Source organism: Pelecanus crispus, chromosome 7 (genome assembly GCF_030463565.1).
Source record: "Pelecanus crispus isolate bPelCri1 chromosome 7, bPelCri1.pri, whole genome shotgun sequence".
NCBI classification, from domain to species: domain Eukaryota; kingdom Metazoa; phylum Chordata; class Aves; order Pelecaniformes; family Pelecanidae; genus Pelecanus; species Pelecanus crispus.
In genome coordinates, this window is record NC_134649.1 from 24090493 (window position 1) to 24105312 (window position 14820).

At 42.9% G+C, this 14820-nt stretch overlaps 1 protein-coding gene across 1 annotated transcript in view; it reads left to right on the top strand.

Annotated features, from left to right (window-relative positions):
• Positions 1–617: 617 nt before the first annotated feature.
• The window catches only part of MYO9A (myosin IXA), a 154786-nt gene continuing 140583 nt past the window's right edge, over positions 618–14820 (top strand). Inside the window, exon 1 of the mRNA XM_075714213.1 lies at positions 618–1460. Coding sequence (XP_075570328.1) covers positions 618–1460 — 843 coding nt within the window. The remainder of the gene's footprint in view (positions 1461–14820) is intronic.

Sequence of the window (14820 nt, forward strand, 5' to 3'; positions counted from 1 at the left end):
TAGCTAAGTTCCCTAAGTTGGCATGAAGTACACAAACATGCAAATAGAGGCACTAACTTATTTATAAGTTTTTTGGTAATATTAAGCGATAAGGCTGTAGCAACTTTTGACATGAGGAGAATACCAGTATCGATTCAGTAGGTTGTCTGGTATATTGCTCACAAAATATTGATTTTATTCTTGGTAAAATACACTGGAAATCAGAGAGTCTGTTTGAATCTTTGATGTCTCAGTCAGGGAAAAATTAGCAAAAGCTTGAGGTGCTGTGGGTAGTTGTATCTGAGTAGAAGGGAGCCTGGGGTGCCTAGTGTTTGTGTGTTAAATACCGTTATTACAGCTTTGGCAGATTAAAACCCTACTCCCTTGTCAGATGTTGGTTGGGAATCATCAGTTACCTTCTTAAGGTGATGGGTATCATCACTTGAGTTGCTCCATTGCATCTCATGGTGCACATCAACCATTTTTCAGGGATAAAAAAGATAAAATGCCTAACCTATTTTTGCTTTGCTTTTTTCTTTTTTTTTTTTTTTTTTTTTAGTGTTGCTAACATGATGACCTGACACCATACAGGACGGTCTTGACTATGCAGCGCAGGTACTGATGGGAAAGGATCCAATATGAGTGTAAATGATGTTGGAGGAAGACGACGCTTTGAGGATAGCGAGTACACATTGCACATATACCCCGGGAGCATCGCAGAAGGGACTATCTACTGCCCCATCACCGCCAGGAAAACTTCCACAGCTGCTGAGGTGATTGATTTGCTTATTAATAAACTTCAGCTCGAGAAAACAAAATGTTATGTCCTTGCCGAAGTGAAGGAGTTTGGTGGGGAGGAATGGATCCTCAACCCTACCGACTGCCCAGTCCAGCGCATGATGCTGTGGCCTCGTATGGCCCTGGAGAATCGCATCAGCGGCGAGGATTATCGCTTTCTCCTGCGGGAGAAGAACCTGGATGGGTCCATTCATTATGGGAGCCTCCAGTCCTGGCTGCGGGTGACGGAGGAGCGTCGCAGGATGGTGGAGCGTGGCTTCCTTCCCCAGCCACAGCAGAAGGACTATGATGACTTGTGCAGCCTGCCGGACTTGAATGAGAAAACGCTCCTGGAAAATCTCAGAAACCGCTTCAAGCAAGAAAAAATCTACACCTATGTAGGCAGCATCCTCATCGTTATTAATCCATTCAAGTTTCTACCTATTTATAACCCCAAATATGTCAAGATGTATGATAACCATCAGCTGGGAAAGCTGGAGCCCCATATTTACGCTGTGGCAGACGTGGCTTACCATGCCATGCTTCAGCGGAGGAAGAACCAGTGCATCGTGATTTCAGGAGAGAGTGGGTCGGGAAAGACACAGAGCACCAACTTTCTGATTCATCACCTCACCGCCCTCAGCCAGAAGGGATTTGCCAGCGGAGTAGAACAGATTATTCTTGGAGCTGGACCAGTACTTGAGGTGAGATGAAAATGGTAGTAACGTGGAAACTTTTTAACAGTGAAAAAAACCCCCAAACCCAAGTAGCTGGGGTTTTATTATGACACTAGTCTAGGCTTATCTGCTAAATGTTGATAATAGAGTTACAACAGTATTAGCAGTAAGAGGAGGTTGTGTTTCTAACTATAGAATACTACCTGCTTTGAAAAAAAAGGAAAAATAATAGTAGAGCAAATGGCTTGCTAACAAAGTTATTAATGCTTTGTTTTCACTCAAGTGTTTCTTAATACAGGTATATCTCAGTGATTTTTCAGTTTGAAAACGGAAATGAAAAAGCCTTTCTCGAGTTAATGGTAGCCTTTCTTTATAGTACATTGCAAAAAGAATTGATTGTGTGTAGTGTATCAATAGTGTTGTATTTGGGGAGTTTCTGCACACTCGACTTCATTGAGCTTGGGGAACAGATCAAAGGCAACTTTCATGGTCAATATTTTATTTTCTAATCATGAGTACTTGATTTGGCCAGTGCCATTAGTTACTTTATGAGGACTTTTCCTGGGGAGGAAAGGAGATTAGAACTGCGTCATTAACTTTGCAGATATGAAACTCTAAAGAGGGATAAAGCATTAATTAATTTGCCTTGAGTCTTCCTCATAACTCTTTGAAATGGTTTTCCTCAGAATTGCTAGTTTTGCTTGTTAAAGAGTTTTGTTTGTTAAAGCCTGACTGCATGTGGGTGACATGAGCATCAACTTCAGCTGTGCCATCATTGTTCTTTGAAGCCGTGGTACAGAGAGGTGGCTTGATGGCTGCGTTTTCTTCTCTTAAAATAAAAAGTGGCTTCGACTATAGGATAGTAAAACTCATGGATTTTTGGGGATTTGTTTTCTGTTTTGGAGGGGTTTTTTGGCAGCTGTAGACAAAGATGTCTACTCTCTGTGTCTATATTCCATTAATGAGTCTGAGGACTTGGGTCAGCTTCAGCTACCAGCAGAAGACTGGGAATGATTCTGTGAATCAGAGGAAGCACTGGTGCTCGTGGCTGTCTCAGCTAAGGATAAGCAAACACCTTCATTTCGCAAAGCCAGCAAGTTGTTTTTCTGTCTTCACATCAGGTAGAATGGGCTGAGCTAGTTTAATCTGGAGTTAGCAAATGATTAAAGCATTCGGGATGGGCTTTGCCCTGAAGAGCAGCAAAGCTGTATAACAAACTGAAGGTAAAGAAATTAAAAGGCGCCTTTTTTTTTTTTTTTTTTTTTTTTTTTTTGACAGTCTGCATGAAACTGTGTGTTAATTCTTCTAAAGCACACAGGCAAGCAGACTCCCCGTTCTTGCCCTCGCCAGTGTTTCTCCTGTTGTTGTGCAAGAGGTTATGGAGCTGTTTCTTGCTGGAGTTGATGAGAAAATATCAGACCAGGCTCCGGTAGTCTGCAATTAATGGTTGTTACTGCGGTGACCCAATTAGGTGACCACATTAATTTAAGAAAACAGGTATGAAAACGATTGCATTCAACCTTCAATCCTGTTAGTTATTTGAAACAATTGTTTGAGTGTTTGGTTTTCGGTATGCTTTTTGATGTATCTTGTTGGATCAAGGTCCACTTCATAGTTCTCTTAAGTAGTGTCAGAGAGAGCATCTCTGTCTATCTTAGATTTCCAGAGACAGAGAAGAGACATCTCCATGAAAGAGAAGGTAGAAGGAAGTTTGGGGAATTGTTTTTTTCTTAAATTCTACTTTTTTCAGAAATAGGTAAAATAGTCCAGTTGCAAAACTGCCTGAGCATCACTCAGTCCACTGATGCCGTCCCTTAAATAAATGAACTGTTCCACCTACTCTTCATTTTATTTTTTTTCCCAAATACAGACTTAAAGTCATTGCTTACAGTCAAACAAGCTTGTGTCCGGAGATGAGAGAATGCCAATGAGCTGCACGTTTCTTTGCTTTTCATTCTCAGCTTGGTGCTATTTTATGCTATCAAACAGGGAGAGAGGGTGCAAGCAATTTCAGGATGGTGCAACTTAAAGATCCATGGTTATCAGGTTCCCTGTTGTTACCCCTGTGTTTCAGGATCTGAAGTTTAAGTCTACTTGCTTGGCTTTTGGATGGAGGGCAGCAGCGCAAATGGTTTACTGGTAATGCTGCTTTGGTGATGGCCGCTTACTTCTTCCCGGACACTGTTGTGTGTGTTGGGATTAGGTATGGGGGAGGGATGCGCTGAGCCTCTTTGCTTTCCTTTCGCAAGATCTGCAGCTGCTTTTAAGAAAAAAAATTATAAATCTGAATTGTATCTGTTACTTTTTTTGCTTTGGAACCGAAGTTTGCATTCCTTTGCTCTGGCAGCTGGACAGCTGCTATTGTGCTTCTCTAGCTGCCTTCAGGTCTCTCGGAGAAAGTGAGGGTAATTCAGAATTTCTTCTGCTCTGCCAGTGCCAGTCCCAAATACTCACAAATCACGCAGGCTTAAAGATAAAATGTGCATACTTGTGCTTTTCCTTCCCTTCCTAAAATTTCCTAAAAAAGCGATATTCTGAGAAGATCTGTTGTGAAGGGTTGTGTTATCCTGCCTTCTGTTTGCAGATTGGATGCTTTGATTCCTTGTATTTGTGGTTGAAATACACCTTTCACTTCTCTTTAAGTGCAAGTGCCAAACTTGTGTATTTTTTTCCCCTCTTTTTTCTTCATTCTACTCTCCTCCTCCAGACACCTTCTTTGACCCCCTTGTTTTCCCTCTGCATAATTAAAAATAAATTATGTTCAGCTCAGCCTTGTGTTTTAGGAGGCAGTGACATACCTCTTTGTGCTGCGGCTTCTGATTTAGGGAACAGAGCACAGCAAATAAGAGTTTACTTGGACCTGTTAATCTCTTTTTCCTTCCTTGCTTGCAAAGCATCTCTGGTAGCATGAATGCTTGCACTGAACCACCCATTCCTGGGAATGCCTTCGCAGTCATGCTCCTCGCACAGCAGGACCTAAGTGGTTGGTTTGTTTGTTTGTTTGTTTTTAAATTCCACCCCCCCACCCCCCCCCCCCCCAGCAGCTTCACTGTTTTCCTGATTTACCTTTTTTGAATAGCCTCAGGCTATGTTTGGGACTTTTTTCTTGCATGAGATTCCTGTGAGCCTTGTCCAAATTGCACTTTTGAGGACAGCTGTCAAGGCAAGCTGTTACTGCCATCTGAACATGGTAGTATCATCCAAAAGTTATACATAGCGGTGACTGCAGTTACAGGTGTGTACTGAGACCAAATGTGTCCCTTTAAAGTGTATTTGACGTAAGTCCTATGTATTTTCTTTTTCCTTAAATGGGATTTAATAGGCAAACTTGTTATGTAGCAGTGCTCCTTGGAGTGGTTGCAATATGCCTTTTTTGGTTTGTGATAAATGATATTATAAAATATTTATTACATATATATTATTTGTGATAATGATATTACTTAAATACTGTACTTATTTTTCTAATAATGTTCCCATTGGTTTAAAAAAAGTTATTTTCTTTATATTTTTTGTGTATTTTTCCCCATTTTCTTATAAAGCACATTTTTCCATATAGAAGATTGCTTTTTCAGCAGGGTATCCACAGAGCTGAGCTTACCAAAATTCTGCTCTCTGACTATTTAGTTTCAAGACTGAGCTTCTCAGATTCAGTTATTTTATGTAGTGACCAGAGGAAGAGTTGCATGTTCTGCAATTCAGTTCTGTTTCTGATAGACTTCATGCAACACTTGAGATGAAAACTTCATTATGCTCAGCTTGATACTCCACCATGGACCCAGAGTGCATAACTTTGCTGCCATGTAGGTAGTTTGTTTTTCATTTAGATGCCAACTCTGATATTATTTAAGAAAGCATCAAGGAAGTGTGCCGGTCAGCCAAACACTTGCCTCCAACAGTTGCACTTTTTTTTGGAGAGGGGAATAGGAGAAGCTTGCTATAGGCAACTTACGCAGACCATGAAGTGTTTCTATTTCATTTCTAATTCCAAAAGCCACAATTAAAGGTTTGCTCTAAACCCCCCCCCGAATGTCATTATCACAGGACTTCAGTTAAGGGTGGTGAGACACTGGAGTGCTGCACTGGATGGCTATAAGCTCTTCAGAAGGGATAGGCAAGGAAGTAGAGGCGGTGGGGTAGCTCTGTATGTTAGGGAGTGTTTTGACTGTATAGAGCTCAACAGTGGTGATGATAAGGTCGAGTGCTTATGGGTAAGGATGAGGGGGAAGGCCAACAAGGCAGATGTCCTGCTGGGAGTCTGCTATAGACCACCCAACCAGGATGTAGAGATAGATGAAACGTTCTGTAAGCGGCTGGCAGAAATCTCGGAATCGCTAGCCCTTGTTCTCATGGGGGACTTCAACTTGCTGGACATCTGCTGGAAATACAACACAGCAGAGAGGAAACAGTCTGGGAAGTTCCTAGAGTGTGTGGAAGATAACCTTCTGACGCAGCTGGTGAGTGAGCCTACCGGGGGGGTGCTTCGCTTGACTTGCTGTTTGCAAACAGAGAAGGGCTTGTGGGAGATGTTGTGGTCGGAGGCTGTCTTGGGCTTAGTAAACGTGATATGATAGGGTTTTCAATTCTTGGTGACATAAGGAGGAGGGGCAGCAGAACTGTTACCATGGACTTCTGGAAGGCTGACTTTGGCCTGTTCAGGTCACTGGTTGGGACAGTCCCTTGGGAGGCAGTCCTGAAGGGCAGAGGGGTCCAGGAAGGCTGGGCGTTCTTCAAGAAGGAAGTCTTAAGGGCGCAGGAGTGGGCTGTCCCCGTGTGCTGTAAGACAAACCGGCGGGGAAGACGACTGGCCTGGCTGAACAGGGAGCTTTTGCTGGGACTCAAGGAAAAAAGGAGAGTCTACTACCTTTGGAGGAAGGGGCAGGCAACTCGGGAAGAGTACAGGGATCTTGTTAGGTCATGCAGGGAGGAAATTAGAAAGGCAAAAGCCCAGCTAGAACTCAATTTGGCCACTGTTGTAAGAGAGAATAAAAAATGTTTTTACAAGTACATCAACAACAAAAAGAGAGCCAAGGAGAATCTCCATCCTTTATTGGATGTGGGGGGGAACATTGTCACCAAAGATGAGGAAAAGGCTGAGGAACTTAATGCCTTTTTTGCCTCTGTCTTTAATAGCCAGACCAGTTATCCCCGGGGTATTCAGCCCCCTGAGCTGGAAGACAGGGACGGGGAGCAGAATAGAGACCCCATAATCCAGGAGGAAGCAGTTAATGACCTGTTACGCTACCTGGATGCTCACAGGTCTATGGGGCTGGATGGGATCCACCCAAGAGTATCGAGGGAGCTGGTGGAGGAGCTTGCCAAGCCACTTTCCATCATCTGTCAGCAGTCCTGGTTAACAGGGGAGGTCCCTGATGATTGGAGGCTTGCTAATGTGACGCCCATCTACAAGAAGGGCCAGAAGGAGGATCTGGGGAACTACAGGCCTGTCAGCTTGACCTCGGTGCCGGGAAAGATTATGGAGTGGTTCATCTTGAGTGCACTCAACATGCATGTGCAGGTCAACCAGGGGATCAGGCCTAGCCAGCATGGGTTCATGAAAGGCAGGTCCTGCTTGACCCAACCCATCTCCTTCTATGACCGGGTAACCTGCCTAGTGGATGAAGGAAAGGCTGTGGACGTTATCTACCTGGACTTCACTAAAGCCTTTGACACTGTCTCCCATATCATTCTCCTAAGGAAGCTGGTGGCTCATGGCTTGGACGGCCGGACTCTTCGCTGGATAAAAAACTGACTGGGTGGCCAAGGCCAGAGAGTTGTGAATGGAGTTAAGTCCAGTTCGCGACTGGTCACAAGGGATGTTCCCCAGGGGTCAGTTTTGGGGCCAGCCTTGTTTAAGATCTTTATCAACGATCTGGATGAGGGGATTGAGTGCGCCCTCAGTTAAGTTTGCAGATGACACCAAGCTGGGTGGGAGTGTCGATCTGCTTGAGGGTAGGATGGCCCTGCAGAGGGACCTGGACAGGCTGGACTGGATGGGCCGAGTGCAACTGTATGAGGTTTAACAAGGCCAAGTGCTGGGTCCTGCACTTGGGTCACAACAACCCCATGCAACGCTACAGGCTTGGGGAAGAGTGGCTGGAAAGCTGCCTGGCGGAAAGGACCTGGGGGTGGTCGTTCACAGCCGCCTGAACATGAGCCAGCAGTGTGCCCAGGTGGCCAAGAAGGCCAACAGTATCCTGGCTTGTATCAGGAATGGTGTGGCCAGCAGGAGCAGGGAGGTGATTGTCCCCCTGTACTCAGCACTGGTAACTGGACACAGTATTCCAGGTGCAGCCTTTTGGGCCCCTCACTGCAAGAAGGACACTGAGTTGCTGGAGCGTGTCCAGAGAAGGGCAACGAAGCTGGTGAAGGGTCTGGAGCACAGGTCTTATGAGGAGCGGCTGAGGGAACTGGGATTGTTTAGCCTGGAGAAGAGGAGGCTGAGGGGAGACCTTATCGCTCTCTACAACTACCTGAAAGGAGGTTGTAGTGAGGTGGGTGTTGGTCTCTTCTCCCCAAGTAACAAGTGATAGGACGAGAGGAAATGGGCTCAAGCTGTGCCAGGGGAGGTTTAGATTGGATATTAGGAAAAATTTCTTCATGGAAAGGGTAGTCAAGCATTGGAACAGGCTGCCCAGAGAGGTGGTGGAGTCACCACCCCTGGAAGTGTTCAAAAAACGGGTAGATGTGGCACTCTGGGACATAGTTTAGTAGGCATGGTGGTATTGGGTTGATGGTTGGAGTGATGATCTTAGAGATCATCCAATCTTAGTGATTCCTAGTTTTTACTTTCACTAAAAAGTAACCCAGCCACCAAGCCAGGAAACATGAAATTGCTACTCTCCCCTTAATTGGTTTAGTGGTGGACTTGGTAATGTTAGGTTAATGGTTGGCCTGGATGATCTTAAAGGTCTTTTCCAACCTAAACGATTCTATGATTGCCCAGAGAAATTGTGGATATCCCATCATTGGAAGTGTCAGGTTAGATAGGTTGAACAACCTGATCTAGTGGAAGATGTCCCCATCCGTGGCAGGGCAGTTGGATTAGATGATCTTTGAAGGTCCCTTCCAACCCAAACCATTCTGTGATTCAGATAGTCATCTAGCTGGAGAACTGTGGTTTAGCCACAGGGCTGTTTTACCCCATAGGTAGGTAACTTCTTCATGTGAATTTAGGAGAGTGTTTTAAGACCCTGTTTTCTCTTTAATTCCATTAGCTAGAAACATCCAGATGAACTTCATATTGGAAGCCCAGCTTGTTTTCATAGACTTAAACCTTTAGAGGTGGGATGTTGGTGTGCTGCTCCCCAGCCCTCTCTGGGATCATCACATGCACGATGCAGCATGTGAACATCCTCTGTTTGGTGCAAAGTGAAACATAAACCATGCTCCAGCTTTCCTGGGGAGGTTTGAGTACAAGTTAATTTATTACATCATGTTACTTTTTTTTAATTCTCAGCAAAAGGAGCAAATACTTTGCAGAAGTAGGAAATTTCTCCCTGGCTCTCAGGTATGCCCGAGGGTCCCCAGACAGGTATTGGATGAGCCTAGATCTAAAGGAGTCTGCACCAGGTTGTTTTATCATCTGTAACTTTCTCAACACCTCATTTGTTGCAAGAAGTACTGTGATGGCAACTACAAAAACCAGACATTTTTTTCTAAGCAGCTGTTTACATGCATCTTCAAATGTCCCAGTGGGGATTTCTCAATTGCTTTAAAAAAAAAAAAATAGCAAAAAGAAATGTTTCTGTGACAGGCTGAGGAACACTGTCAGTGGCTGAGCGTAGCTGTTGCTGTCCTTCACAGCTGATGTGCATCTGCAGCATCTATGCGGGGGGAAAAAAAGGAGTTGATTGCTTGAATTGCCTTTGAAAAAACTGCAGCTAGCCTTTTGTAGTGGCGGCAATGCTATTTGCATTCCCAGTAGGTGGTGGTTTGCATAGAAACCTTAGGAACAGCAACAGGAATTGCTTTTTAATTTCTGGAGCAGTATTACACAATACGTGTGTTTTGCTTGTATGGCGAAGTTATAGCTTCAATCTTAAGGTCTAGAAGTCTAAAAGCTGTTATTTTTCTTATTTTTTTTAAATCCTGCATGTTGGATTGTTAGAGGAAAATATAAGCAGCAGCTAAAAGATATTGAATTTTATTTTATAGGACTTTGCCATGGTAATGTACAGCGTCCTTCCAACTGAGTTAAGCTCTTGCAGCAGCAGCTGAAGAGCTGGCCACTGTTAGGTGCAAGTGAAAACGATACTGTGCTGCCAAAATTTCAGTCGATGCTGCTGAATGTTTCTAGAGTTAAACAAAGAGCTATTGAGTGGAGGTTAAAAAAAAAAAAAAAAAATCAATTAACTGGAAGAATCGGGCATGTCCTGGACTTTCAGTATATTCAACTGTCATTGGACAAAGCGGAGATGCTAAAGCTAAGTGTGCATGCGTCCTCCACTGCTTCTCCCAAGCAATTTGGCTGGGTGCGTGCAAGACCTGTAGTAATCCCAGGTACGACCCAGCTCCGCCGGCAGATCCCACTCTGTTAACTCCTGCAGTGCGTAGCCAGGATAAGGTGATGCTGTTTTTATACAGCAAATTATGGTGCAGTTATTTCCCTGCAAGAAAAGGCATTATCAAGTCCAATGTATTAATATTTTTACCTGGAACAGTATTTATGGGAGGTAACCAAATTTCATTAAAATGGAGTTTAAAAAAAAAAAAAAAATCTGATTTAGTTCATGAAGTTCTGTTTCCAGTACACTGATTTTAAGTCATTAGGTTGTGTCTTGTGGCTCTAGAGGTTTTATATCTGAAAAATGGATTTATGTGAAGGGGAGAGGCAAAGATTCATTATTCTGCTCATTACTCACTTTTGATAATTTTTAACCTATAATATATACAATTATTATTGATCTCCTATGTGGTCTGAGTTTGGAGTAGGTGTTTAATGCAGCAGCCAGGATTTTTTCGCCTTGCATTCTTCCATCCCCAGTGCACAGAAAGATTAGAGAGGGAGCAGCGCACAGAGATTATACAGATGATGCCTAGTGTGGGAAGAATTTGTGCAGGCCTCTGCTGGCAGCAGTGACACAAAGGAGTCATACAGCAAGGCTCATGCACCAAATGCTTTTCACCAGCGCTTTCAAAATGCTGTTATTCTTTAGCTGGGGATATTTTACAGTTTCAGGCTCTGTATCAAATAGTGTCTTGTTCATCTGTTTCTCTGATGCTGAATTATTCAATCTTCTTACTTTCGAGGCTCCCTGCAATATCCAGATTGGCTGTATTGGTGACTGAGGTTAGTATTTTTGTTTTTCGTTATTTGCTATCTTCAGCAAACATTTTGTCACCACCAAATCCAGCTTATTATGCTTAAATGACAGAAATGGTTATTTCTGACCTGACTGCAGGAAAATGGATTAGTTATTAAAGCAGGTTTATGTGAAGCTGCCTTTTTTCCACTCTTAAGAATTAGCAGCTATTTTGTTTCCAGGAGGGAAATGCTAAATAAAACCTTGCCTTTGCTGGGTGGAGCACTTGCTTGGAGCATTTTATTGAACCTACATGTGCAAGCATCCCATCTTTTCCCTCCCTCCTCGCCATCTCTTTTGGGGGGCGTTGTTTTGTTTTGCCATTTGTTCTCATTCATGCCCTTTGATTTTTATCCTTTTCTTTAGTTTTCTTTCATTGATCTCTTAGGGTTTCACTTTTCCCCCTATTGATCTATATCTAGATATCTAGATTTTATAGATGTCTGGATACCCAGATATCCAGACTTTATGGATATCTAGATTTTATAGATATTTATCCATATAGATATCTATAAAATATAATCCTGAGCGTGACCTGAGCAGGGACCGTGTATTCATGCTTGCATGCAACCATAGCAAACCCAGATGATGCTCAGCATTACGTGGTACTAGAGAACAATTGACTTCCTTAATACAATTTTTTTTTAATCTTCCACTTACTGCACTGGTGCAGTATCTGTTATTTGGGTCTGTATTAAGCTTTTATTTTTAAAACCTGAATATCAAGGTGCACATTTTATAAAGCATGAAGCAAGGACCTCTTTTCTGAAAGCTTTTTGTTTAATTTTTCACTATATATACTTATCAAATAGTTTAACGATAATGTAGCACTCTGATAAGCAATATTTTTGATCAAAGATTGTGCTGCTACTGTCCAGTAAGTCTTCCACGAGGACTTAATATCGATAACTGAGGTGCAGACTTTTTATCCCTAACGTGCATAGTTAATATGGCACTGTATTTTTCTAGTCACAGAATGAGAAATTACTGCTCTAGTAGGGATTTTGTTTCTTTCTCCCCTCTCTTCTCTCAGTCAAAATACAGATTTTGGTTTTTAGGACCATTTACTGAGACCCTTTTGACTTTTTTCGTGGCTGGGGAACCCATATTGGATTTTACATGCTGGGCTGAGTGGATGCCAGATAGGTGGTATGCTGCAGCTTGGTCGCCCTTGGTGGGGAGCAGAAGGAGCCTTTGTAGGACAGGGACTACACCCAACTCCATTGGTAGCAGTTGACAGATTTTGCATTTTTACTGGTTTCTGCTGTCCCCATGGCTTTTCCAGGCACAAAACATGACTGCTCTCCACTAAACATCTCTGGTGAGTGCATTTTGTTTTGCTGCCTGAGGAGCAATACCCTCTCTTGTCTGCTCAATGACAATGTGATGGTGTCTTACTGAGCTCTGGGAATTCGAACAAATTGCTTCCCAAGGCAGCAAATAAAATTTTCTGAATCTGTCCTCAGTGTGGACAGATGTGAGAGGCGTTCCCTTCTTATTTATAGCACAGAAATTGTTATTGTCACTTACTTTATACAGTGGAGAGACAAGAGAAAATGCGATTAGTTATGTGTTGTGGGTTTTTTTTCCTTTTAATGTCTCCAGTGATTGTTGATATATATAAACCTAAAGGAGGAGGGTTACGTCTGGAGTCAGTGCATGTGGCTGGTGCTTGCTCCTGCCTCTTCTTTACTTTGTTTTCCTGTATGAGCCTGGGCAGGTCTGCAAGCATCATATTTGTAAAGGTACTGAAGTACCTAGCTGTCCTAGATGGAAATTAAAGATATGTGTACATGCATACATTATATATGTGCATATACACCCTATATATATTTTAGCAAGCAGTTCAGCGCAACAGGGAGCCATTGTGTGCAGGGAAGCAGCTGGTGCCAAGCCTGTGTGTGGACCTCCAGGGTCTTACCACGGACGAGCTCCCATCTGGTCCTGCAGCAGCAGATCTCAGTTGCCTACAACCAGGATTTAGTTTGAATTGCAGCAGTTTTGGAGCATAGAGTCTGAAGTGGATTTAGTGGAGGGGTCAAGAGGTTCCCTTTGAAGACCTCTTGAGACCTCTTGAGCCTCTACAGCACTGTGGCAATGCAATGTATATGCCTTATTTCCCCATATGCTTTCTGTAGGAAGAGAGAAGTCAGCGCATTCATTGATGACTGCAAGTAGACCATGAGCATCGGTGTGAATGGTGATCGTCGTTTAGGGTTGTGTCAACAAAAATGTCTAAACCCAAAAATTGCCAGGATGAGTGGTGTTGGCCATCTCTTCTACAGCTTGGAGAAGATTGCATTTTCTTTGTGGTCCCAACGTCTGCTAGATATAAAGAAACTTAACTAAGTGCCTCTTGCTTTGACCAAATAGCTTTGCCAAATTCAACAGAAAAAAAAGTAAGGCAATATAGTGAAGCATAGGCAGGTAGCTGCTCCAATTTGTTCAGCCTCTAAGGTTAAATATTATATAGATGTTAAGTTAAAGCTCAGCAGAGTGTGTGGCAGAGGGCAATGGAACAATCCTTCCCCAAACCCACATTGCACAAGTCTTGCTGAAGCTCATGGCAGCAATTTGGGGTAGGCAAATAAAATCATTGTTTCCCATGTTTGTGGAAAGGATCTGCCTTAACTGCGGCAGCAGATTGCAACTTGCTTTTATTCACTTAATTAAGATGGATGAGGGATAAACATCGTGCCAGACAGTTGAACCATTGGCTTTGTCACAGTGATTGGGGATTTGGACTTTTACAGGCAAAGGCTGCGATAGAGAAGATGAAAGGACAAGCTGAATCTTAAGAGTTACTATTGAGTTTCAAACAGTGGAGACATTTTGCAGAACATTTATTTTAGGACATAGCATTTAAAAAAAAAATTATGTCCATTTTGCATCAGTGTGAGCAACTAATTAATGAAGCTTTCTATCACTGGGGTGGTTGGTGCCCCACAGGCATTGCTGCTCGCTCCTGTGAAGCTTTGTGATGTAGGTAAGCACCACCTCTGTTTTGTAGAGAAGAGCCTTGGAGACTACGGTCCTCCCCCTTTGCCCTCAAGGATAGCTGCACTCAGCCAGATGAAGGCTTCACCTCATCCTTCATCCCATCCCTGGGAGGACATTAGGCAGGGCAGGGTGAGGCTTCCCTGCCAGTCCCACCACTGTAGCTAAGGGATCTCCTCAATTGACAGCAATCTCTATCTAATAAATCTGGATGGGTTTTTGGGGGGTCAGCGTGACTACGTGAAGCTTGTGATGACTACCGTAAATTATATTTGTTCCAGCCAGCACCATAGGAACAGCAGCACGCTGCTTGCTTTTTGGCCTACACCTGGATGGCTCTACCCAGTAAAGATTTTTGTGATAATGCATCTTACAGCTATGTGAAAACTAAAGTTTTTGGTAGGTCTTAATGACATGATTGATAAAATGGACAGTGTCTACGTTATATAGCTGCTGTCTGCCTACACTGGTGCTTGTCAGCTGCAGCAAAGCCGTCTGGATGTGAAATGAATAATTTAATCTTCCTTGTTGTAAAAGCAGAGCATTTAAAAAATTATATATTCCCATTTTAAAAAGTCCTTGCCCTAGCAACACCCATAAGTAAAACCAGAATAGAGGAAAAGATGGTACCATACTGTTTAAGAATCAAAATAATTAGAAATTTAGCACAGCACAAGACAAATCAGGATGGTTGGCCGTTATGAAAAACATTATAGTCATGAAAGCAAATTGCATCAGTTATTTCCATTATAAAAGGTAACAGGAAACCATATAATCTGCTATAGTGGAAGTAGGGATCTGAGTAATTATGTTTATTTCTGATTTTAAGTATTACTGGATATATTTAATACTTTTGCGTTTACCAAGATGGTTAATTTAATGCGGACCAGTTCATGCTGTTGTGGGCAGACTGGTAGCAGGGTATAATGTAGTGGTTTCCAAGTAGTTCCAATGAAAATAGGTAAAGAAATACTGATGCCACACGCTGAGGAAATACAAATTTTGAGAGGAAAAAAAAGAAATAATTTTTAAGACCACCTTTTCAGAGTAAGAAACTCTGTTTAAAACTGTCCCCTCCTCTCATTACC